This window comes from Dendronephthya gigantea, unplaced genomic scaffold (genome assembly GCF_004324835.1).
Source record: "Dendronephthya gigantea isolate DGI-Jeju-01 unplaced genomic scaffold, DenGig_1.0 000206F, whole genome shotgun sequence".
Lineage (NCBI taxonomy): Eukaryota > Metazoa > Cnidaria > Anthozoa > Malacalcyonacea > Nephtheidae > Dendronephthya > Dendronephthya gigantea.
Window position 1 is genome coordinate 177,810 of NW_021163216.1, and position 26,814 is coordinate 204,623.

Here is a 26,814-nt window from a genome sequence, read left to right on the forward strand (position 1 = left end):
TTCAACGGCAAACTGTTGTTTAGCATGTAGTGACAATCACCACGACTACTTTAGTTGGTAATACCAAGTAGCCGGCTACCTTGTTCATCTTGGTAAATAGATATAGGCTATACAAAGAAGTCACAGCATATATGCGAGGAAGTCTTAATTATGCCCCAAGGCCATAAAGTGATGCAAGAAAGAATAGTTTGTTTTTTATCAAATATTTTAATATATATGGTGTAAGAATTTCTCATTTTTTCCTTTTTTTTAGACAAGAGGGCCGCCTTAAAAATATTCCAGTTTACGCAGGATTAAAACGAACGGACATTTCCCCTAGGCCGAAAGTTGCTATTGCTTTCGCTACCAAGTGAACTCGCCCCAAGCTTGAGGTGCATTATTTTGCAAGCAAATAAAAATCCATACCAGAGACCGGTGTGCGCGTTTTTTTATTTACATTTTCACGGTGAATTCCATCGAATACAGAAAGAAACGACGAATTTCATTATTCCAGGCGTTGTTTTGGCTTTTTTTTTATTAATTATGGTGTATAAGATTGATGGAATAAGACAAAGTTGTCTTTTTATAGAACTGCACTGAGGACAAAAATATACTAGAAAAGCAGTTGTTCCAAACGTTTGAGTTTTACGGGAATCTGACTTATAATCTTGTATTTAGTTTCGTATTCCGTAGCATTTATCGCAAAAAAAGGGCAAATTTTAAAAGGATAACCGCATAAAGAAGGTAGTTTAACACAATTTTATCTTTATTTAATATTGGCCTATTGTTTTGTTATTTCCAATTCTAAATTTTCTTTATGTTCATGTTTGTAAACCCGTTAAATTACATTAAATAAACGAATATGTTGTACAATGTCTTGCCTGGCTTTGATACAAAACTCTTTTCTATATCAGATTAAAAACAACTTTCGTTACGTGGTGTACCTACAAGCACTTATCGACTGTCACTATGCAAACATACAAGAATATCATTTACATGTGTCTAGTTTCTAGTTTCAAGACTCTGTATACGTTGAGAGCGTCTGATTGCATGGTTGATATGAGTGGTAGTTGCATTTCACAGCGGGCCGGATGCAAAATTCCGCCAATCAGATTGCTTCATTTACACACCCGTCAGTTTCAAACACGTCCCTCGGCCTGGGGCTTAGGGTCGTTTTTGACACCTCAGGGAAATGTTTTTCTATCTCTCAGCCAGAAAATAACATATATTTCTCGACTAGAGACACACAGAAAACACAAAACAGAAAACACAAAAGAGAAATGTTAAAAACGTTCGACGGTAATTTTTTTTACGCCTTGTGGAAGGTGACGACTAATCTCATCCCTCATTCTTCTGTGTTAATTTTCCTCCAGATATGTCTGAGATAATGCGCCTTTTAGACGCGTTTGGAAACTTGAGCTCGTCAAGTTTCCATTCAACAATCGCCTTAACATGCTCTAATCCCAAAAGATGTATGGTTTTGCCATCGCACTCTGACAATATACCATTATAAACTGCAACTCTTCGTCAGTTCCAAATACGCCAACGTTCTTCAGCTGTGGAGTTTTTCGTTTCACTGCTTGCCAGAAATGCTGAAATTCCTCTTGGGTCTTGCTTCGGTGCACAAGTAGAGGACGAGGAAACCATGGATGTTTTCCAGTTTCTTTCGAGACAAGAGAAACATTCTTGTACGCGGTTTGAGTCGCGCAGAAAAAACTCCCTGATGTATGGTTGCTCTTTATCGATGACACAATACGCCCCTTGTTGTTTTTGGCTTAAAAGCTCAACAATTATATTGTTTAACTCGTCAGCGTTCGAATCCTTGTTTTTACCATAGTTGTACCTGGAAACATAGGAGAATTATTTATTAGAAAGTTCTACAACGGGATTAAGCGCGTGGGCAGATTTTCTCACAATTGATTTCAGCATATATGTAGCTTTAAATCATGACCTATTTCAGGTTTTTGATCTGCCTGCATGCACGCACAGAAAAATAACGTTATAGTGTCAAACATTAATGACAAGTTTTTCGTGTAATACAACTGCAAGAAGTTTCTTTCTAATTTTCATATGTTTCAAATTCTTATTATAAAACATGGCAAGAAAATTGAGAAGATAAACATTTCGAAAATACACATACTTGTAATTTGTTATCTGCTTTGGATCCCTAACAATGGTCGAAACTGAATCAATCTCCAACAATTGTATCCCTTCTGTTGATTCTTGGGCAACTGTTTTAGGTGCTCTCATATCACTGGCAGCATTTTCTCTTAATTGTACTTTCGTTGAATGTTCCTTTAGTCGGAATTCAGTGGCATTTACTGACTTAGCGTTCACATGAGGCTGGCCATGGATGGGAACAACATGGCCACCAGTGAAGTAGTAGTGTATAATAATGTAAGGATAGAGCAAGTTGTAGATCTTCATATCTCCGATTTTTCCTTTGACATTGTTATATTCTTCCACAGACATGATAGACATGATAACCCTGCTGAAAGAAGACCCTTCTTTCGCCAATGTTTCCTTGTGCACTGCTCTTCTTCGGAATACTGCATGTAATTTGCGAATGTTAGCAGTTTAAGGTTTCCATCCTTGGCTTGTTCTCTGGTTAAATGTCCCTGCATCAATTTGCCCTTTTCTATCGCGAGTAAAGGCTAATTTCCACTCCGGAAAACGAGCAGCGGATCGGATTTTTTTCCGAGCTGGTCCGATCCATGAAGTGATTTTGAATAGGATCAAAACTATTTGAACTTTTTTTATCCGGTCTCGGACGCTTTCGGATCAATATAAGCCAAAAATTTCAACAGATGGCGTACGCACGGATTATCTTTCGCTCCGATCCGATCCGCTGCTCGTTTTCCGGAGTGGAAATTAGCCTTAACATGAACCTCCGAACTCCATCAATTTCGTAAAATTGGACACTGTCTTTCTTGGTAAAAGTACCCGCAATATCATCCGCATCCAGATCAAATGGGTGCTTTAACCCAATACTACCTTGATTAATAACAAATGTCGCAGTTTCCTGGATTCTCAAAGGTTTTTGTTTGCACAACATTTTTGGTTGCGGACCAAACTTACATAATTTAATTATCTCCTCAAGATCCGGACTTTTCGTGTGAAGCAGTGGCAAGTTTCGGTTGCCTTTGTAGTAGGAAACTGGGCCTTTAACCTGGACAATAAAACAATTACTAATTGCCTATACAATTAAAACAAAAATTTTATCTGAATAATATTCATAACTTTTTGTTAAATTGCCTAACATGTTTTCAGGTTGTAATGTGATCCTGTTTTCGGAATGACTAGATGAATATATACTATTCAGGTGAACATTCAGTGTTTTCTTATACAGCAGTTGCATCGAAACCAAGTGTAAAGCAGTGCTTGTTGAGATACAACCTCGTACCCAGGGTCTTTTCTCAGCGGGTATCCCTCCCCCAGAATGACCACAGAGAAAAGGCCCTGTCACCCTGGGTACGAGGTGCCTATCTTCGTGGGTTTAGCAGTTTACTAAAATCTACGAAAGAAAACGCGAGGGTATTTAAGATATAGAAAAGGAAGCCCTTCGAGATTACCCCTACCACGCGATTTACCATAACTGGAGCTACGCAGACAAAATATGCATCAATTAAACCTGGAGAGACCACCCAGGAGTCAATTTGGAGGTAGAAATTGTACACCCGAATAAAAAAACTTCATTTAAATATTTAGCACAGTTGTAATCTTTTACTTGTTACCGCAAGCACTACTTATATAAAAACCAAATTTTCGCTGCTTTAAATAGAAAGTTGATGTCCAGTTTTCCGTGTCCATGTTCTACGGAAAACTGATGTAATCCCATAATTCAGAAAATAACTGGAACTAGTCTAAAAAATTTCATTTTCAGTTTTGAATATAGTAATCAATATATAACTATAAATTAATATCATGTAAAATATACAGTGGGCGAACAAAAAAACTGGCCCCCATGAAAAGTAAAGAGAGAAGAAATCACTAGCAAATCCTGACCTGTCCGTTTGTCTATTTTTAAGACTGTGATTTACTATGTAAATACTCCCCTGACCCTTTTCTTTTCACTATGTTTTCAATAATTTAACATCATTACAAAGTTTAAGGTAGTTGATAAAAAGCGGGAAACGGGGTCATTTCAATTCCTTACTTCACTGTTCATTGCTATCGTTTGTTTTTATCATTTCGTCACATTCTTCACTAGACTCAGTGTCGCCATCGTTAAAACTAAAACTAAGTCTTTTTCGTGTAGACTGTAAACTGCCTTCGGCCTCGCACTCATCACTTAAAACAATCGGTTTGCATTTAAATTCTCCTCGACGCTTATATCTTGTAAAAAGTTCAAGCCTTTTAGGACTATATTCCTTGCGCTTAAGACTTTCCGCCATCTTTGTTTTGTGACTCTTCACCGGGCGGGAAAAGTGACCCCATGCATACCTCGATACAAAAATAGCTTTTTCAGTCCCATTTTCAATCACCAAAGTCTATCTTTGAAATACGAATCCGGGAACTGTAAACCAATGGAACAAGGAAATCAGGGAGACGGAAAAGCAGAGGAACCAGGATAGAAAAATGACACAAAACTTCAAACTTAAAACCAAGTCTTAAACCAAGAAAGCTTTCCCTGTTTTTCGTTTTAACTGTTCTCCAATTTTATAGATAGCCAATCCAAAAAAAATCACTCGTGGTCACCAGTGGTCATTTGTGGTCATCCGTGGTCATTCGTGGTCATCCGTGGTCATTCAAGGTCACTCGTGATCAATCGTGGTCACTCGTGGTCACTCGTGGTCACTCGTGGTCACTCGTATGTACTTTTGGACAAGATCATTTTTTGTTGGCAAAACAAATGAAATCTTTATTAAATGAACTAATTTATTGGTTGAAATTCATCAAAAAGGGAAGAATTTGGGACTACTAATTGCAAATAGGTTTTCTTAAAATATTCCAATTTTATAGACTATAATACGGCAGTTTAGTGCCATGCAGGGGCCGGTTGTATAAAACTCTTAATCACTTTTTAATCACTTTTTTTGTAGTTAAAACGTCGTTAACTTTAATCACGTAGTTAAGCCAGTTATATAAAAACGTAGTTAGCGTTAATCATAGTTAAAACGTAGTTAAAGTTAATCATCCTCAATAGCATCGTTAACTTTCCAAATCGTAGTTAAATTGTATTTTCATGTGTTCAGTATTTTCAAATACAACCTTAAGCTTAATAATAGCTATAGTTTTGAAATGAACTTATAGGAATCTCGATTTCCACTTTATTAATCTCGAATAAATCAAATCAATACACTTAGAATCCATCCTCAAAACACTTAGAAACTAATTTATTTATGCTGTTAAAATTCAAAAGAAAATATGCAAAATTTCGCTAGCGAACGATTTCGCTGTAAGTGGAATCCGCTTTTAGCCTCGTTTTAAATAGATCCTCGCCGTACACAGTATTTTCTCTTATGCTCACATCTTAAATGAACTTATTCAATTGCTAGAAGTGCCACCAAGGAATGCAATTGCATGATGCTTTCAAGAACCCCTCCGACAGGTTCTTCACAGTTTAAAACGACATAGATAGTGTTTCTAGGTCAGAAATCTACCTTTCAGGTAATATTTTTTAATATTTAATGTACTTGTTCATACTCAGTAAATCCAACGTAGGTTCTTGTTGCTGTTTCAAATTTACTACGTTGTTAATGATTAACTGAATGACAGAACTGTTATTATACATTTGAGATAATGTAGATTTCAGAAGGAAAGGGCTTTCAGCCGCCTTTATAGTCAATGAATGTTAACATTTTCTGGCTTCGGTTGGGGATTAATACATAAATTATAGCGATAGTTCGATGCCCTAAATCTGATCACTATCATTCTGATCAATTACGTCGCATGATATATCGTTTACTTTGTCTTACACTTTGAAATTCGCGCTTATATTAAAAGCTTTCGCTTATATTATAACATAAGGGTTTATATTAACTTGTAATATGCATGTGTAATGTGTTCCCAAATGTCATTTACATTACTCGTGCTGCCGGTGTTTGATCGAATTCTTCAATCCTGTGGAAACTGCGACGTGTCAACGCGCCCGTACACGAACACATCTTGTTAAACGGCGAAATAGCAGCAATATTATTACAATAGGACTAGAATCTACATGTATTAAATATATTTTTGCCCCAATTAAGTCTAAACGTAATCGAACAGCATCAAAAGAACGGTTGTATTGTCGTCTTGGAGGAATTGCCATGTCATGCGTGCGAAATCAAATCGCGCATCGGAATATTCGGGGCAAAGATTTCGAGCTGTGCTCCACAAAACTTTGACGTAGATAAATACGGTCACGCACTTGCGACGACGAAAAATATTTAAAAAAACAAACAAAAACACAACAAAACCGAGGCAAATTCTCAACTCCGTCGCTCAAGTCGGAGTAATATTAAATTACCCTTGTTTTCGATCGATATGGCGGCCATTAACAATTCAGGAAACTAATTAAGGCACGACACTGTTCTGTTCGATACGGTTTTGCATACTTGTCTAATCCCCAAGGCTAAAATGGATGACTTCTTTCAGTTCGACGATGGGCAAATGATTTGAAGTTTGTAGTGCTGAAAACCTCCGTGGAAAATCCGTGAAAAATCCGTGAAATATTCGACGCTTCATATACGTGAAAGCCAAAGTTAATACGAGAACAATTGAGGGTTTTTACGATTGCCCGCACCGACTTCTAACATAAGGGAAAGGGTCTTTAGAATATTGTAGTAAGCCTCATGATCATAATCATAGTAACCTGCTCATCTTTATTATAATGATATAGATCATATAGTTTCAACTTTCACCCAGGAAATGCAAGTTAAATTTTCTTTTATATATGTACGCATGTCTAACAGAAACGCATCCCAACCCTTTCGAAATTCTCCCGTAACTCTTGAAATATAGTGGAATTAGCTATTTTTGTCCGCAAACAAAAAACAACTTTGTATGTTCGAAACAAGTATGTTTTTACAGTTATTTATAATTTTTTCGCTATAATACCATATATTTTATGACAGAATGCTATACTTGATGTGTGCATTTGGTTTTAGATACACACAATAGACTTTTTCAACTTGCAAATGTATGCAAATTGCTGAATACGCATGTATTCATACTTCAAAGCAAAGCTTGTTAAATAAAAATAATTTTCGACTTAATATCTGCGTACATTGCTGGATTTCTGAAGGGGGCATGGATTCTACCAGAGGGGCGTTCCTTGAGATCGTTGCACTCAAGTCTCGACAGTCGAAAGCACAATATTTGAATTGCTATGGTTATAATTAAGGTAGTTATATTGTAACTATCTTAAATACAGAGCACATTCGTCGATCAGGGATCTACATGTTTCAGGTACACCAAATTAATTATTTTTTGAACGAATTTCCTTAACTAACGTTGTCCTAATGACCTAAAACACTAGATTATTTCATGTCCGTGTTGCTGGAGAAATCCGTCGCATAGAACTGAATATATATTATATGAACAAACATTCTCACAACTATCGTTCAGTTCTAAAATATTATAGTTCAACCACCTGATTAAATCGATTCTCAATAATTAGATTTTGTATGTATTACCTTACGGACTCATAGACAATAAATACAGTATAGACGAAGTATATTTGGAGGTATGTGACTAATGATAGCAACGCGCCTGCTCTGGCGTTAATATAACTCGAGCGTCTTACCACTCTTGTCATACGAAGCTTATGGAACACTGTATAGTTCATATTTATGGAAGCGTTGAGAACTAAATGTTGTTAGAACTTTACACAGCACATCGCTTTTAAAAAACTTGAGAAGTTCAAAACGTTTGTTTACATACGGACATGACTTCGAACTTCAACTTTAGAATTCGTGCATGCTTGTATAAAAACCTTTGTTCATTTTACAACCCTATATTAAAATGTAATTTGTGTAATATTTCGCTAATGTAAATGCCTCATGCTGGGTTTTACCCGGTTGACACTATAACGGATCACATGGTCACGACATCAGTTTAAGTTCTTTTACGGCAACTAATTTCGTGCTACTTTTACAGTAATATCAATATGCATATAGAAAATATAATGATATAGCTTAAAATATCAAAGTTAAGCTTAAACGTATTCTTTAATCGTGTGTGACGTGCGCGTGTCCACACGCAACCACATGTTAGATAAGCGAGGAAATAGAAGCAGGTACATGTATAATATTATCTACCTGTGGTATTAAAATACAACTAAAGTCCACATAATATATCGATATGAAATTATTTCTATCCCAATTATATCTAAACTTGATCGAACGGCAATGTATACAGTGGTGACGTTACCGTATCATGTGATCAAAATCAAATAGCGCGTCGGAAAATTGGCAAAATCATTGAAAATTCCCAAAATTCCAATCAGCTAGTGCACCACATCTACATTGCGAAGACGAAAGCAAGTTGGGCGTATAAATTACGTCATAATGCACCCTATAATATATGTGGATACTTTGGGATATTGTCCTATATAAATGTAGAATTTCGCACACCATCACCGTGCAAAAAAAAAACGAGAAAATAACACCTGAAAAAGTAATTTTCATTTGAACATTTAATTTTCGAAGGTAAAAAGTCTACGGTATTAAGTAGTTCTTATGAAAATACATACATAAGCCATCGCAATTTGTAACTGATTGATGTTCTAAAAATTAATTTTTCAACCGAATGTCGACGAGAACTGTAGATAATGTGAATCGAAGTACGAATTAAGAAAATCATATATTTGCTATAAGTGTAAACATTTATCTCCCCTCTTCCACCGACATATTAAATTTCAAAACAACTTAAGAACGAAGTCTCGTTGTTTTGGGGAAAGCAGAAGCTTAATTCCTGGCAAACAATGTGTCATTTTTAACGATGACATAATTTATCTAGATACAGACAAACAATTTCGTAGAAACACCACTGTCACTGTCAAATTTTGACATTGAATGCTTAAAAGGAAATGCTCATAAGCAACTACTTGCTGAGTTAGCATGAAGTTTGTAAAACCATAGGCAATCCAGAAGATGGTGACTGGAAACGCTAGCTAAGGCACTCAAGATGCTGACGCGCCATTCGTGATATGGCTTTATCACATCAATTTTTAAGTTGTTATGCAACCGTGCTCTTTATTCAGAAAAAATAATGCAAAATAAATACAGCATATGCTTGCAAATTCTGAGGGATTTTTTTAAATGTAAATATTATATTTCTACCTGACCAGAAAGTCGAATAAATTTTCAAGGTAAGTGCGTTTCATTTTTTATCTTGACTGAAAACAGTGCTCATTATTCCAGTCTTGGAAGTATTGGCATAAAGAATAAATAAAATTATAGGTAGTGTTTTGGGACCCTGTAACTTGAAATCAAAGCTATAAATTTTCTTTGACCACATACAAATAGCATCTTATATCGCATGCGTCGTGTTTTGATGTTAAAATGTCACTATGTTTGTTCTCGTAGAACATGTATCTAGTTGGAACCTTTTAAAATCACTTCAACCCAGTTTTATTTTTATATATTTGACACAATAAATCAACTATAACTGTGTGATTATTGCATTTTTCAACATCGTTTAACTAAAAAAGTTATTATCATAAAAAAACTGCGTGCGTTGTATTTTTTGCTAAACCGAGTGACGCCATTGTTGTTCTCGAAATAATTTTATGTGCCTATTAAATTTACTTTAGGCAAGTTTTAGAGCCCCATTTGAAGATAGTTTAAACAAAAAAAACTGTTATTGCGTTATTGAAGCGACAAATCTTTACAGCTAATGAACACCAAAATATGAGAATAGTATAGATTCGTCGTGAAGCTAGTCACCATTTTGACACAAGTACAATGAACTTTTTGATGTCATGAGAAGTATATGTCTACCCGAAGCAACGTATCAATTACAATTTCATGTTGCTAGAGTTTTCAAATTCTTCTTAAATGTGATACATGAATACGTAATTAGACAAAAAGTTTAACAGATTAGGGCAATACAATATTCAAGATGTTTTTAGGAAGCTATGTGGTATAGTTTTGTTGAATGTTAAAAGATCAATGTTAGACAACCATGCATAGGAATTATTGATATCGTTAAAGTAATTAGTGCAACAAAGTATTCTAGCTATTATTGCACTCCTTGTTTCAGAGACAGTCAATCACCTACTGGATTTCGAAGAGTAACAGTACCCACAGACATAAATTGATGAGTTAAATCATGAATTCACCATGCAAAATTTCGTCAGGGAATTATATTACGAGCGACTGAAAGCGTGTGAGTTGTGATTCGTAATAGTTAACAGTCGTGCAATAAAATTCCGTATTCGCCTCCGCCGACACACAGGAAATCAAAAAAAGTGGCGTAGCCAACTTGACAACACAATCTTCTATGCAAATTTCATGTTATTATTATTATTCATTTGTTTAGAAATTAATTGTCTCCGCAGCCAATGAACACCAAATATAGCATAGCAGAAGAAAATTGTCAGGCTGGATACGCTACTGGTCTAAATAGTGAAAATATATCATTATGAAGAAAATAAGAATAGCATAGATTCGTGGTCAAGCTATGGATTCACCATTTTGACAAAGGTACAATGAACTTTTAGATGTTATGAGAGGTATATGTTTAAGTACCTGAAGCGGTGTATCAATTACAATTTCATGTTGCTAGAGTAGAGTTTTCAAATTCACCTTTCATATGTTATACATGAATACGCAATTAGAGAAACACCTTAATAGATTACGGCAATAAAATACTGAATATGTTTTGAGGAAGCTATGTGGTATAGTTTTGTTGGACGCTAAAAGATCAGTGTTATACAACCATATACAACCTATATTGAAACCGTTAAAGTATAATTAATGCAACAAAGTGTTCTAGCTATTTCTAGCTATTATTGCATGCGTTGTTTATAAATAGGCAGTCAAACACTGACTGAATTTCGAAGAATTACAGTATCCACAGAATAAATAATTGATGACTTAAATCATTAATTCACCGTGCATAATTTCAGAAAGATTAGTATGACTCATTTAGTATTAGTATGAAAACAATTAAAAACTAAACAGGGAAAATTTCGTCGAGGAATTCTTATACAAGCGACTGAATTACATGTGGGCGTGTGAAGATCGATATGTTTCGTAATAGTTAACAATCATGAACTTATCCATCGCTATTTTGACATCAAAAATATTTCAGCACTTGCTGTTATATATAAGTAATATACCTGACAATACTTAAGATATGACATATAAGTAGAGATATCATACAAATATACAAATATACAATTATATATTATAATATATAATGTTTTGGGAAAAATAGCAGAATTGTCACAAGCATCTCAAGTCTTCTTAATGTGCATGCACGCGTAAATGGCAAAGATTCTTTGTGTTTTAAAACCACCGATTGGCGTGACAATCCAAATGTTCTTTATTTTTATATCTTTCTTCTTGTCCCAAAGACATCATGAAGTGTAAACTGACTCACTAATTTGTCTTTTCCGGGATGTTTCAGAGCCCAAACGAAATGCGATAATTGGAGGGTACATATGTTTTTCTATGTTTTCAATAGAAATCTGTCAGAACAGAATATATGAATATTCACCCTCCCAATTATCGCTCTAGTTTCGGCTTTGTTAGTTTACCAGCGTGTACTTTAAGGTCAAATCGGTATGTAAACAAACGGTTTCCTTACACTTTGACATTCATATACTTTTAAAAATACGACGATCTAATAAACAATTAATAGGATATGGCGTTTGCATGATATTAAGAATTATTCAGACCAAAGATCATTATTATCTGCTGAAACGAAGATCAAGCTGATAACATTGACATTGAGCTAGGTCTGACGATATTTAACAGTTATTCTGCGAATTCGAGTCGTATATATGCATGAGCTGATAGAAAACACGACAAAAGTGAGCATGCAGAATAACTGTTTTATTATATACACAAACTTTGTCGCCCTTTCGGTGTATTTTGGTGTGCTATTATCAAATAAACTTACTAAAGCTTGGATTTCTATTTCACTCAACTCCCTTTTATATATCTGTCTAGTAGCTAACTAATGAAATTGCAGCATGCCTCATATCTGGCGCTTGTGTATATAGTAATAAGAATTATTCAGACCAAAGATCATTATTATCTGCTGAAACGAATATCGAGCTGATAACATTGACATTGAGCTTGATCTGACGATATTTCTTGATATCATGCAATATTTGCTTCATTATGCGTTTAAAGACACCAGAAACGAACGTAAAAAACGATTAAACGAAGTTTATTAATGCTTCAAATATATCAGTACAATAATATACCGTTTTCAACTTCATTAAAGTTTAACACCAATAAAAAACCTAATTTGCATTTTATATATCGAAACGAGAAAATGTGTTTGAGTTCGATTTGCTGGTGCGCCAAGGTCTGGGCATGAGAGAGTCAAATATTTGATTTTTAGATGCAAAGTCCAACCAAAAAAAAAGATATTGGACGCTGAGCACGTTAGCAGATGAGAATACGTAAAAAATTTTCCTTTGCTTAAAAAATTTATTGATCTTTTAACGTTCAACGAAACTATAACCACATGGTTCATTGAAAACATAATTATTCAACATTTCATTGTAATCTGTTAAACTGTTTCTCTAATCACACGTCTTCATGCATATGCTACAATTGTTAATAGTAATTTGTAACAGGATATTTCCTATATTAAGCTTCATTATCGTCCTTCCTAACTATTATTTGAATTGCATTCGACGCGATAAACATGCTACGACTGTTGTATTACTTATGCCTACTATGACAGCCGAATTTATGCTATAGCTAGTTAACATGCACATGCAACTTAACGTTAGCGTACGAGTATTTAGTTGTGTTAAGCCTTGTTTCAACAAATTTTGGTCGCCAAGCACTGTTTCAACAGACTTTGCCATTCACAACAATGAAGTACAATGAACTATGGAAATTAAACTGCCCATTTTCTATATTTATGCAAATACTTCAATGCTTTCTAAGTTATTAGAACTACAGATGTGGCAGATAATTTACATTTAGTTGCAATTGCCCGCCAGTACTCAACAATTTTAGGAACATTTTATTTTCTGTGCATAAATCTGTGTTGAGTGCTGGTAACGAATTGGTAGAAGAAGGTTATATGTCAGGTCAAATGCAGAAATAAGCCATTCACTCGCGTTACAGTGAGTATATTACTTGGAAGCTTTTTCAAATAACTATTCCTGACAACCATGCTCCTAAGCAACATTTCCAAGAGTTCATATCGAAATTCAAAAGAGTATTGTTTCAAAATTTTGTGTGTTCGGAGTTTCATGGTCGGGATCGATCAGTCTGTATTTCCTCTTCTTACAGTTACTACTTGACGTAAAGGTATTTCTAGAACGTTGTTTTTGCCTGGAACGGCTTATTGCATGTATTGTGTTCAATTCCGTAATAATGTAGAGATAATAAGTAGAAAACAATTTTTTTATGCATAAATTGAGTGCAATTGCCATAAATTTTTCAGTATACTCAGGTTTTCAAATCATTAAAATGTTTATGGGAACGCTGTGAGAATGTTTTGGGTAACTATCCCTTGTGGTTTGAAGTAAAACTGCAATTCTTTAGTATTTCCGAGGATGTGCTTTACATATGCCCTGCATACATATTGCGTGCATGCATGAGGTTGGCTTAAGAAGTAAATGGCAGTAATTAGGAATTCACAAATTGTTTTTGAATCTTTGTCCCCCCCCACGTATGCTCATGCAGAAGTTCTATGTTCTATGTTCTATGACTATGACCATTTTCACGATTGTAGTATATATCACCTAATACCTATTATGTACTCACTGCTCTCTTCCCCATCTACAAGTCTGTACGTTTGTTTTGGAACGGCATGACATTGCCACCGCATGTGATGATCGTATGAATTATATACGTATGGTAGACGAAATTTATATGAGTGTCGTTTCGACCAATAAGCAAGCGAGCCAGTTTAAACGCGTATAACATTAAGTTAATGAGTGTATTCGTAGCCCGTTTTGTTGAGTTGTGCATGTTAACTATTAGGGAGAGGAGTTGTTAGTAGTGGGTAATGCTAAAAAGGGTATCGTATACGTAATGGTTTAATAAAGTATACTCAAGTAAAAATTACGATAAACATTTTGTTTATTAATATTTAGCCTTGCCCCGTCCATGACCTTGTTGATATTTGAGAAACTCCTGAATGTTTTTTAAACTGAGAAAAGTTTAGACGGGAAAATTATTCGGTATTAAATGCTTACGGGGTGTACCTACAAGTTAAATCACCATGCAAACATACAAGAATATTATTTCTTTATATTAGCAACATTTAGGGACATGAATTCCATTACAAGCATCATAAATTTTTGTCAAAGCGCCATAGATTTTGTCAAAGACATTTATCCAATGTTGGTACCTTTAACCAGTATTTTCGTCAATCGTCGAAAATCGACATACTTCTTCAGGGCTGTACAGGTTACATGTATGTAAATACCTTTTGTTTATTTTGGCAAATCTTTAAATTACTACGATACATTAATATTGCATAAAACGACTAGGAAATATTGAACTTCAATATGTTTGCTAATTTTTATCACAAGACTTGGTAAATAGTAAAATTTGGAAATATTAAAATAATTTATCATAGTTTAAACTTTCCCAACTTCTGTTGAGAATTGATACAGACATGGATAATTCAACATCGGCGTGTCTGTTCCTTGTCATTTCCATGTAAGGCTACGTTCACACGAGACTTAACGAATTTGGGACCATCTATATCCACTTTTACCGTGTGAATACCTGAGTCGGACGATTTTGAGCACGGTTTCAAATTCGTCCCAACCCGCGTTAACAAACTCGATTGTGAAATTGCTTTAGTGTTGATCTATTCTCTGTTGTTCCATTTTGACCTTTCAAGAAAGTCTGCATGGACCCGATATTTAGAGCAAGTTCAGGATTGCTGTTAACATTTAACAGTTATTCTGCGAACTCGAGTCGTATATGAGCTGATAGCCGACGAGGCGCGTACTGTTTTATTATATACACAAACTTTGTCGCCCTTTCGGTGCATTTTGGTGTGCTATTATCAACTAGGCTTGGATTTCTATTTCACTCAACTCCCCAAATCTTTCGGCCATTTTGTTTACTTTCTCTACTAGACAGATATGAGCTAATATCTGTCTAGTAGCCAACCAATGAAATTGCAGCATACCTCATATCTGGCGCTTGTGTATGTAATAATTAGAAATATATTGCTTCTTTTTAGGCAAATCAGACTACATGGCGTATGACAAGAATACTAAATTTTCCCAAGTATTTGTCCCTTTTCTTGCATGATGCGAGTGCTTATAATTTGCGATCTTCCTGCATGGGTTCCAGTTATTGAAGTACCAAGAGAAACATGGCTTTCAAACACTCAGCAGCTACTAGCTATATTTAATACGCTACCAGCTAATATTAGAAGTCTATGTTGCTACCGTATCTTTTGTATCATAGTGACGTTATATTTTTATAGGGCCCACTTTAGCAAACAAAACTTTTATAGCTATATAGTACCAATTATAAAGTTTTAACCTTGAATTACAGATGAAGAGCCTCTGTTTTAATGGTATGCTGCAATAAATTTGGTTACTTTTGGTTACCATCGGCATCACCGTGCAAAAAAAATAACACCTCAAGGGGTGGTTTTCATTTCAGGAATTATATATCGAGACATTCATTAAAAATACAGAAGCCACTGCAGTTTGCAACTCATCAATGCTCTAAGAAGCAATTTACGAATTAAGAAAATCAGAAATGCGCTTAAAAAAAGATTAGGTTATGATTTTCTTAGAAAAGATTAGATTAGAAAAGATTATGATTTTCTTAAATTAACAAATCGTTTGTTGTTCAAGCGCAAATATTCCACGCGCATCTGATCTATATAGATCGCGTGTCAAACTGTTATGAAATTGAACAAAGAATGATTTATCCAATCATTATGAATTTTCACATAGATATAACGACGGCGCTGCATGTGCATACAATCATGTTATAGGATTTAACACAGATTGGCGCTGTTCTAATATTTTGTGTGACCTCTTTTTCTTTATACTTCCTTTTCATCTTCCTTTGCAGGAGTTGCTCTTGCTCTCCCAGTCATCATTTCATTCAATACATTCCTTATAACTGTTTCGTCGACACATGTACATAACTTCACCTTGAGACATTCCTTCATTGTTGATTTCGATTATCTGCTATTTTCTATTCCGCATTTCTTGTGCAACTTAAATAACATGCACGAGGTTTAATGAGAAACATATGGGAGGTATTACTATCACATGCACATGCAAGTTCCAAGCAACATATCAAATTTCCAACCCACAACATATCATTTATTGCAATTTAAGAGAAATCATCAACCGGACTCAAAGTTTTGACCCCACTGTATATTTTAACTTTCGAATAATAGAAGAGCTTGTTTGGTCATATGCAACTTTAATTAGCCTTTCTAGCCAAAACTGTATGCGCAAGACCTCGTAACGGCGACCGTCTTTAACTTCAGGCTGATTTTATTCTTAAAATGGTCTGTTAATTGTAAAAAACTTGCTTTTCATGTTGTTTTAATTTATTCAATCTATAGTTGAGAAATTTGAAAGTACCGCAAAAATTCATCGTGAGAAAGGCAAAATTAAAGTTTTGCTTTCTTATGATTGTGGTACAGTAATCGCATTCCAAATTGTGGGACAGTTTTTCTTATGCTGTTTGAAAGAACGTTTCAAAAACAGATTTCCATGTCACGTTTTAAGTTATTAACTGATTATTTACCGAGCATGAGGTCTGTACTGTGAACATCAGACCGAGGCCTGATCATATCATATCACATATCATATCACATATCAAATCATATCATATATCATATCATATTAGCATATCATATAATATCATATAATATCATATAATATCATAAAATATCATAAAAATTATCATATATCATGTCATGTCATTAATTGGTATCCATGGTACTTTGCACGTATAAAGCCAACACACGTGACTTCTTAGGGTTGATTTCATTGGCTAAAATGCTTATGAATTATTAATGAGTTTTTGAATATAATATAATATATTTACAATTGTGAACACAAACGAACGGTTTGCTTGTATAGCATTTGAATTTCTGTGTATTTATTTAAAAACGATCTGCTGTCTGATGTCCAACGACATTTTAGACCTTTTAGGTTCGCTACGCTTCAAAAGCTTATGGCTGGAGTAAACTCCAGAGCAAATATCTTCTTGTTAAATGTAGTTCACTTCACGCCGTTTGCTCTAGTTCACTTGCTGTTTGTTCACAGCTTATTAGTTTTAAACGCAATTTTGACGTTATCTCTTTTTATTTGTATAATTTTATAGCTTATACTGTACTTTACAAAAACTGCCTCTGAAGAACAGGAAAATGATTTCCTTAAAGGTAAGTCGTATCATTTGCTATTTTTTTTCAATCCGCATAATTAACGAAAATTCAGCGGACGTCGTTGTTCGAAATTAAATACGTCGCTACTATGCCCGCTATCCAGCGGATAAGTTTTATCCAGCGCCTATTTTCCGTTGTACAAAGCTTGGACAACGACAAACCTCGGCTTGATAATTCTTCATATCATGCATGTTCAACCTCATTTAATAATTACATTAATAATAACACATGTGCGATTATCATGTTTGATCCAACAATCAGAAATCAGGTATACGCGCCCCGGGGGATGAAAAGCGTTTCAAAAAAACTGGTTTATATTATGTATTAAAAACGAAAATATGTGGAGCTTGAAAATATGGGGTTAATTTCCCGTGTTGAGAATGATATCTCACTTGTTCGCTGCGCTCACACGTTCAATATCATTCTCCACGCTTGAAATAAATTCCATATTTTCGAGCATCCATGTATTATTCTCTATTTATGTACAATAAGTACATTGGGCCGGTGTACAACGGCTGGATAGCGCTATACTCCGGATATATCGATTTTTCAACCGTTTTAAACATGCTGAAAACAAAATACTTTTGAAGCTAACCTTTATGAAAGAGAACCCCCAATTCAAGAATATCAGGTTTAATCTAATATTCTTGTATGTTTGCATGGTGACAGTCGATAAGTAAAGCTTTGCCGTATTAAATACTTACGTGGTGTACCTACAGGCTAAATTACTTAGGTTTAATCTAGATTATATATGCTCATCTCAATCATTAAAATTTTGAAAACAATCGACGTGCTGTCAAAATGTTGACTATTCGTGTGAGAATTTAAACCCGAAGGGCCGAGATATTTTTCATTAAATATGTCACTCACAGATGTTTTTCTGTTGCAGAAAAAAACTATGAAGATTTTGATGGCTGTTGCAATTTGTACTCTTTATTTGTTTACACAAGAAACACTTTTCTACACAGGTAATGATGGTAAATATTATATAACGAATATATCTTTGTAAGATCTATGTCAGAAATCCTGTTTAAACTACAAAGCTAAGTACAAAAATAGGTCCAGGCAAGTACTGTAAACATGGCTTACGTTGATACAACTTAATCTTTGTTTACTGACTATGCACTTTTGCGTAGAATATCTCTGTATTCATCGGTCGCGAGCACAAAAATGCTTTGTGACGTCCAAAATAAAACAGTGGATCCTTATTTCTTTGGAAATAGATCAGGTTGATGTCTTTCTTATGTGATTCTAGGAAATTTTTTCAACCACTGTTTAAAAATTTTAAGACTACGAAATTTATTCGTTTATTCATTTATTTGTTCGAAGTCATATATTTGTTGTTGACATAAACTCACTGGATTAATATTATTTTAACATGCTTTAGTTTGAATAAAGGGAGAGATTAAAGCCTTAAATTTACACTGCGCATCATTTTAGGTTTAGTACGGATAAAATAGTTACGGATGAAAATGTACCAGATATTTACGTATATTCCCAATTTTCATGATTATCAATATTGAACACTGTTGTGAATAGAATAGAATTGATTCGGGTATATGAAATTTGACTATATATTCGGTAATAAATGCTTCATTTCAAACTGAAGAATCCTCGCTACTGGAGAATCCTTAAAAGATTTCCTGCATGTAGAAAAGAATATCAGAGTCCCTTCAAACAGAACAAGGTGAAATCCCGAATAATGAATGTTCTATACGCGTGATAAGTAATTAATATACATTATACAAATCTGTCACTTAATTGGTACCAAATGTTTGACCTCGTAAATAGTTAACGACATCTTCTTATATGCCCGTTCTAAAGGTGCTAAGATATTCCTGTTAAGTAAAAAACGAAAGCCACCTTGAGAGAAGTACAAAATATATATGATTCATTCGAGACGCGGGTTGGAACTGTATAATTTTCCCGCTATATAGGTCACAGTGTACTTTTTTACACATATCGGTTGTTCTTTCTTCTTAGGAAGCTCCAAAGTCAAGTTACAAATAAAGCAAAAGTTCGTCCGTGAAACAGGTAACGTGTTAAACCGCATGCATTAAATTAAACTGGCTGAAACTAGCTTTCCAATTTCAAGGACCATAAAAAAGCTTTATTTTCTTGCTTTGAATTCTTGAGGATATGCGTCATGACGTCAGGAGTGGTAGCGGTTGCATGCGCAAGTTCTTGTAATATTTTGACCGTTACCAGACGTCATTAATTTAATGAAGTTGAAAACAATGAACTGAATGAACTGTAATAAAACCTGGAACGCTATGGAACTCCTATAGTTCATTGTTATACTTGGCTGAAGCCTAATATTGAGTTTTTTGCTCTGTTTCTCGATCAAATTTCATAAAAATTGGCAAATGACTGTATTTTACATAGTTCTATACATGCAAAGATAATTTCTCTCTATGTCTGTCCCAAGCGTTCAAAACCTCAGAAAAACTACCTTCAAATTTGGCTTCAAAGAATCAGTAGCATGCCAGCCTGTCAATCTGTCCCGCTATGCTAATATTTTGGTGTTCACTGACTGTGAAAACAATAGATTTCTAAAGACATGAATAATTATAATAACTCGAAATTTACATAGCGGGACAAAATCGTCAGGCTGGCTACGCCACTGCAAAGAATGCGACCAAGTTAGCGTTACAGGTTTTATTTCAGTTCACTGGGTTAACCCAATTGGAAATTGATTAATTGGAAATGGCCAGCAATGCATGACAATTCGTTGCTTTTAAACAAACTCTAAGGGGCTGTTTACATGAGCCCGGTTACCCGAGATTCAACGAAGCGTGAGAGGACTTTGAGGTATTGAAATAAGTCTTTCTGACACTAAATAAGCACATGCTATTGTTGTGGTGATTATACGACTGCCAGGATCATGCATCTGCTCATTTTAATACTTCAAAATCATCTCACGCTTCGTTGAATCTCGGGTAACCGGGCTCATATAAACAGCCCCTAAGCTTGAACGGCGCATAAGCTAGCTCAAAATGGAAAACAAAATGATCTATTTATTGAACAACTGAGCTGAAATATTTTGATGTTGAAAATCTGGCGAATGACTGAACCGGTACAGCCTACTTCTCCATACATTAAATACGTATTCCATGGAGAAGTAGGAACCGGTTCAGCCATTCACAAGATGTATGAGAGCGTTTTTCAACTTTATCTACCATTTTGGCAATCTAAACGCAATAAAACCAGTCCTGGATAATAAGGATATGAAATCGCTATTAAACGATTATGTGGAAAGGGACCGTCAAAACTGAATCCCCTTGCTTTCTTCTCTGTTACTTAGTTTGGGGACTAGTCATGTCCCTGATTGGCTAACATTGGCCAATTATAAACATACTTTTTTCGGAAACCACCTTATATCGTAAACGTCTGTATATAATATGCGCAATATTTTCTAAACATTTTTTTATCATTTTAAACAATTTATTCTCAGAGTATCGAGAAATGTGGAGTTCAAATAGGGTGTACAAGCGACGGAAAAATGAAACAAAAATCTTGAACGATGCTCTTCTAAACATTGAGAGGGAAGGAAAGTTTCCCGAAGACGATCCGTGCCCATATTTGGGTGTGCGTAAGCCAATCAGAGGGGAAATGTATCCAAACGATTATTACGACATAACATGCAAGCCTCATAGGTAATGCCGTTTAGCTGACACGCACTTTTGATAATGTTCTGATGCCCATTGGGCCTATGAAATTAATACAACTGACGCCCAAAGTGACCAACCTACAAAATTCCAAATTTCGAAATTCTTGTTTTATTATGAAGCGAAATTCTTGTTTTATAATAAACAATCGAATAGGCATCCTTTTATGTGAAAATCTTTCGTGTGAAAATCTGCCTGAGATCAGACATATACATATATGATACAGAAACAGCAAAAATACATTTTAGAACAACTACGCGTTGCATGAGCACAAATTCTCAGTTACTTCATCATCTTTCAAGTTATGTCTGCCTTCACTGCGATAGTCGTTAGTCGATACATGCAACATGACTTCATTCGTAGGAGACCATCAACCCGTTTGATAATAATCCCTTTAGCCAAAAATAGGTTGTGAATTGTAATAATTACGTTATAATATGTTTCTCTAGACCCGATGTGAGACACTGTGAATTAGCGTACGAAATCTATGGCTCAGCCAGTGAACATTCACCAAGACAATGTTCGGAAACAAAATATGAAAGTCTATGCAAAATCAGTGCTGATAAGAGTGCAGCAGGTTTCAGTCTAGAGTGTGATTGGTCGACTTGTTTCCCGCGAAAGCCATACATTGGGGAGATGAGCCCAAGCTATGGAAAAATCGTTCGATGGGAATATTCCCCTAGTGATGCTAAAATAGAAGAAATCATTCACCGTAGCATGGAAAATGGCTTTAATTTTGTGTTTTTGCAATGCGGTAGCTTGAAACAAGTGTTGGTGTTACCAAGAAAGCTATGGTTGTCTTCCAGAAGAAAGCAGGTCAATAAGAAGATAAACATAAATATCGTCGTAATAGATTCAGTTTCCAGACCGCACTTCTATCGCTCAATGCCACGGACCATTGAAGCATTTCGTCAAGTGGTGTACGACGACAGCATACCGGCGACGGTTTTAGACTTTGAACTGCTTCAGAGTATCAGTCAACATACAACAGATAATTGTAAACCTCTGTACTCTGGAGTTACCACAGGTGAGTAAGAATTACGATGTACAACTTAAAGAAATGAGTTCGTATATACTAGCGCGCCGATAGTTTTTTGGGTTTTTTATTAAATTTATTCGCCTATTTATTAATTACAAATTTTCATTATTATAAATGCATGTTTTACAGTTTTGTAAGAAATATAATTGGCAATATCTCCAATAATTTTACACTTACCAGAATAATAAAATTTTATGTAAGATATCGTCAAGGTTTTAACATCCACGATCTTTATTGCTCTTCATACAAATTCATGCTAACCCTAAATAAAGTTTTAACAACCTTTTCCGACATGAAATTTGGAGTCAATACCGTTTTTACCTTTCTAAAAGAATGGACACTTTTAAACAATCACATAACGGAACCGTGAAGAGGTTTGAAGGGTCAAATATACCCCCCGTCGATAGTAAACACCTCTTCTATAATGCAGTGACAAAACTTAATGTGCTTGAACAAACTTCCATGAGATTACAAATCTTTTAACAAGGTTTATTTTTCATAGTGGCTAACTCCTGTTTTTCTTATGTTCTTATATTTTCTTTAATCATGTTGCTTCCGACTATTTGAATATTAGCAAAGGGTATTCATGTATTACTGTTCTATATTATTCGTCTGTTTTGAAATAAATTGTTCTCATATTATGTAAATAGGAATATGTGAATATTTTTACCCCCAGTTATCGATCTGGCAACATTTCCACTCGCTAACTGCGTTTCTAGAACTTGATGATGTCCATATTCCGCCAGAAGTATACATGTTATATTTTTTTAAAATATTCAAAACTTTTCAGATACTAATCAACAATTTAATAGTACAAAGAGAAAGCTGGGTAAGTCGCTCGGTATACCTGTACTATTTGGAGAATACAAGAAATCTGGATATCAAACATTGTTCCAAGAAGAAGGGTGTTGGTATGATAGATATGGTCTGACGTTGACTGACATGGAGAAATACAAGACTCCCAGTCACATGAGAGATTTTTCCAAGAGGTAAAGATTGGCGCACAGAATGATTTGACTACGGAATGATTGAATTGGAATCAATATCAATTGTATATGGGTGATCTTTAAACGAATAACGAATCGTGCCCTTTAACGCCTGTATTGATTTTATATTCAAAGTTTTACCTTAGGTAGTTCCATGGATTAGGAAAAATCTATTTTTGTTTGTTCCATGCTGATAACAATATTTTTATCACACTCAATTAGTGTGAGTGAACGTTTCGAATGCAAGCGTGAGTCTCGTTGATTTCAGACTAACTGAAAAGTATAAATAGCAGCAAAGAATCATCCTGAAACAACGAGTTACTAAAAACGTACAAAAACTTCTTGTTACCATTGCAATTCTCTTTAAAATTATATTTTACACTTTGTTTTTCACCTTTTCACCAATAACGACGCCATCTTGAATTTCATTCAGAGTATGTGGCAAAAAATCATGGTTGTGTTGTTGTAAAGAACAGATTTACATACCTCATGGGGTCTTTCATAGAATTTGTTTACCTTCATTATTTAATTTTCAAAATATTCCCTTGCAAAACTAATAAGCTATCCGCCATCTTAGTTTCATGAGATCTAATTGCTCGACGTCAAAAGCAGTCTTCTGATTTACAAATTACAAATTTTATAAATTTAGATCCCAGCGACTCGAGAATTCGAAGTTACAAAACAAATTTACCCAGGTTATGACATCATGTATATCGGTTAAATGTCTGTTTTTAGGCCTGACCTACCCGACTTTAAAGCATATAAGTTTCAGATTTATATTCTTCTATAGGTGGAAAGAGCTTAATAATCGATGGAAGCGCTACTACATTGACGATTATGGGTTGACTCATTTTGGATGTGAAGTTCTTGACAAATATGGCATGACTAACGATTTCGATAAACCAGAGCAAGTGTGCCTTAATGGTGACTTCATTAGTACGTACTTCCTCCAATATCACCTCGATTACCTCAGGTAATTAATGCAAGATGGCGATATAGTAAGACTGGCTGAAATATTTTTATTTGAACAGAGATACATCAAAATGAATGAAATTTTAAACAACAGTAGCTACACCATTTTCCCAGCTAACATGTAGCTTGTTGTCCTCGAGCGAACCTCCAGCTGAAACGACCAGTCTTTCGAGATCCCTTGATAAGTTAGAATCGGAAAGATAGCCGTACTCCAGCATCTCTTAAGTGCTTAAGAATATATCCTACGATACTTCAAAAAGTGATTACTCTTCCTGCTAAAGCTACCCCGTGCACGTAGCTCCTCCTAATTTCTTCCCTCCCATCAGGGCAATTCGTAAGAGAAAGGATTCCCTCCCAATCCTTCACTATCTTCACTTGGAAACGGGACACACATCTTCTGGAACGCGGATTCATAACGACGACCTTGGGCTTGCAGATTACGTAAAACATCTCGCACGTGATCCAAACACACTTACCATATTCTTATCCGATCACGGACACACAAGAACAGATTTTGCTAAAACAGTGGAGGGCCGTTTTGAACTCTCGAATCCGTTGATGTTCGTGATACTTCCGGAAGATGTCGCGGCAATACTCGGCGAAGACAAAGTACACTCATTGGTGGAAAATCAACGACGACTGTTTACGACACTCGATATTCATCAAATGTTGATGTCTTTAAACAATCCAGTCAAAATGAAATCAAAAGATTTTAAGGTCCATGGCATCCTTTCAATGTTGCCTAGAAACCGTACGTGTGAAACTCTGCCTTTAACCCCACTGACTAGATGCAAATGCGAAGGCTGGGATCAGAAAGTTGAGGATAACTCCCCGAAACACGTATGGTTAGCTGAGTTTGCTATTGGGCAGCTAAATAATATGATACAGGATCAATTTATAAAAGGTAAGGTCTATAGCATGAGGTTTATCTTCTGACGAAACAATATTATAAAGTCATTGAAATCCAAAGTCGTCCGCCATAAGTGACGGGCGGTCGACCCTGGATGCTTGTTTAAAATGACAAGAGTTCTCGATGAATACAATATAAACTAGGAAAACCTATCTATAAGAAGGAAGAAATAATAATAATGAATATAATATTAATAATAATTAATAATATTAATAATAATTAATATTATATTAATTATTATAATTATTATATTATTATTATTATATATTATGTAATAAGTAATCTAATATAAATTTATTAATTGATTTTTCACACATTTTGTTAAACATATACGTTTATCCTCAACTTGAGAACATCCTATTTCTAGCAAACAAAAAGAGGTACGGTTCTTGCGTACGGCTACGAGGACTGCAAACGAGAAATAATGCCGAAAGGCAAGCCGGAAAAAGACTGGAAGTAACTATGGATCTTCTAGTAGAATCTGCACTTCCAGATGTGGTTGAAGTTTTTCAGGTGTTGATCGAGACACCATCAATACCGGACGAAACTGTCGTCTCGGCACAATTGATGAAGTTTGAGAGACATACCCTGTATAATCGCTACCAAAAATGCGTCGATGACGGTGTAGAGTTAAAGTTATGCACCTGCTTGCCGAGGGATAGCGACGAGGCCCCGATGATGACATCCGATGCTTTACGAAACTTGGCAACCCGGAGCGTGTTTGGAGTGGAAACCAAATCGGAATTAGTTGATGAAAATAGAAGATGCCTGCTTTTGTTGCGTAGAAAGCACAACTCTAGTATTTCCTATGAAATAGCAAACCTGTGTGATAATGCGTTTAATTTTGAATTCAGCGGCACAGCATTTAACGTGTTACTAACAGCAAAATTGCCAATAAATATTGTAGTGAAACCAAGAACAATTTATTTTTTACTAGCTGCGATAAGATTCGTTGTCAATGATAGCTACTTTGACATAAAAACTAATTGCGAAGAAGTTGAAAACTAATTATAACAAACATTACTTTTTTGAAATAGTCAAAACAAAAAAATTAAGACTGATATTCTTGTCCCAATAAATATCGCGTGTCGATTGAAACCGCGATATTGATAGATATTGGTTTTTAACGAAGCATTTAATAGGCAAAAATATGACCATTTTTACACTTCATTCTTCGATCCATTCCTTTACAAATGCCACTTCATCTTATTTTTAAAATAGAAAATTTAAGATCTAGCAACACCCTCAGTGGTTTGCCAAAGAGGCTCCATCGATTTTCTAATACGTAAACAGCGCATAACTGTTTCTTTTGTTTCAAGTCTTTCTAAAAAAATTGAAAGACTTTACATGGTTTTCTTGGAATGTCGTGGAAATTGAATAGAAATATTTATAGAAGTATTGTGGGTTATTGAGCTACTCAAAAATCAATAGTCAACAGTTCATATTGTTGTATATGTATATTTTTATATGCATGTATATTTTAACAAATAATTTTAGAATATTCAAATTTGAGTGTTGCTTTTCAGTTTTATACACACTATAGAGTATTGATTACAAATCTGTAAACTCTTTCGAAATTAGATATTTAGTTGCATAATTAAGCACTAATTTGATCCCAAGAGTGCATAAAGACACGATTTATTTAGCTTTTACGTAAAAATTTGCTTACAATTTCACCTAGCGGATAGTTGTTAAATAACAACTATTACTATATTATTTATTATTTCTAGTATTTAATTATATTTATTT

The 26,814-nt window shown here is 34.9% G+C and overlaps 1 protein-coding gene across 8 annotated transcripts; it reads left to right on the forward strand.

Moving 5' to 3' along the window:
- The first annotated feature begins 5,410 nt into the window (after window positions 1-5,410).
- LOC114539557 lies at window positions 5,411-26,730 on the forward strand. 8 transcript variants are annotated; one of them, XM_028560195.1, is made up of 12 exons: window positions 7,188-7,371; window positions 10,168-10,291; window positions 10,447-10,610; window positions 17,430-17,487; window positions 18,380-18,458; window positions 19,474-19,524; window positions 20,945-21,146; window positions 21,608-22,185; window positions 22,988-23,186; window positions 23,833-24,156; window positions 24,482-25,059; window positions 25,433-26,730. In XM_028560195.1, the coding sequence occupies exons 4-12, from the start codon at window positions 17,473-17,475 to the stop codon at window positions 26,071-26,073; spliced, it is 2,667 nt and encodes an 888-aa protein (XP_028415996.1). In that variant the 5' UTR covers window positions 7,188-7,371; window positions 10,168-10,291; window positions 10,447-10,610; window positions 17,430-17,472; the 3' UTR covers window positions 26,074-26,730. The 8 variants fall into 8 exon arrangements, with proteins under 8 accessions (XP_028415998.1, XP_028415999.1, XP_028415996.1 ...); XM_028560200.1 differs by having other exon boundaries at window positions 10,168-10,293; window positions 23,974-24,156; window positions 25,433-26,729; XM_028560197.1 differs by lacking the exons at window positions 7,188-7,371; window positions 10,168-10,291 and adding an exon at window positions 5,411-5,589.
- The last annotated feature ends 84 nt before the right edge of the window (window positions 26,731-26,814 follow it).

What these genes read in the sequence shown, in the direction of transcription:
- LOC114539557 (XM_028560197.1), top strand. An exon ending in AGAAACACTTTTCTACACAG is followed by an intron (nt 18,459 to 19,473) that starts GTAATGATGGTA and finishes CTTTCTTCTTAG; the next exon opens with GAAGCTCCAAAGTCAAGTTA. An exon ending in ATAACATGCAAGCCTCATAG is followed by an intron (nt 21,147 to 21,607) that starts GTAATGCCGTTT and finishes ATGTTTCTCTAG; the next exon opens with ACCCGATGTGAGACACTGTG.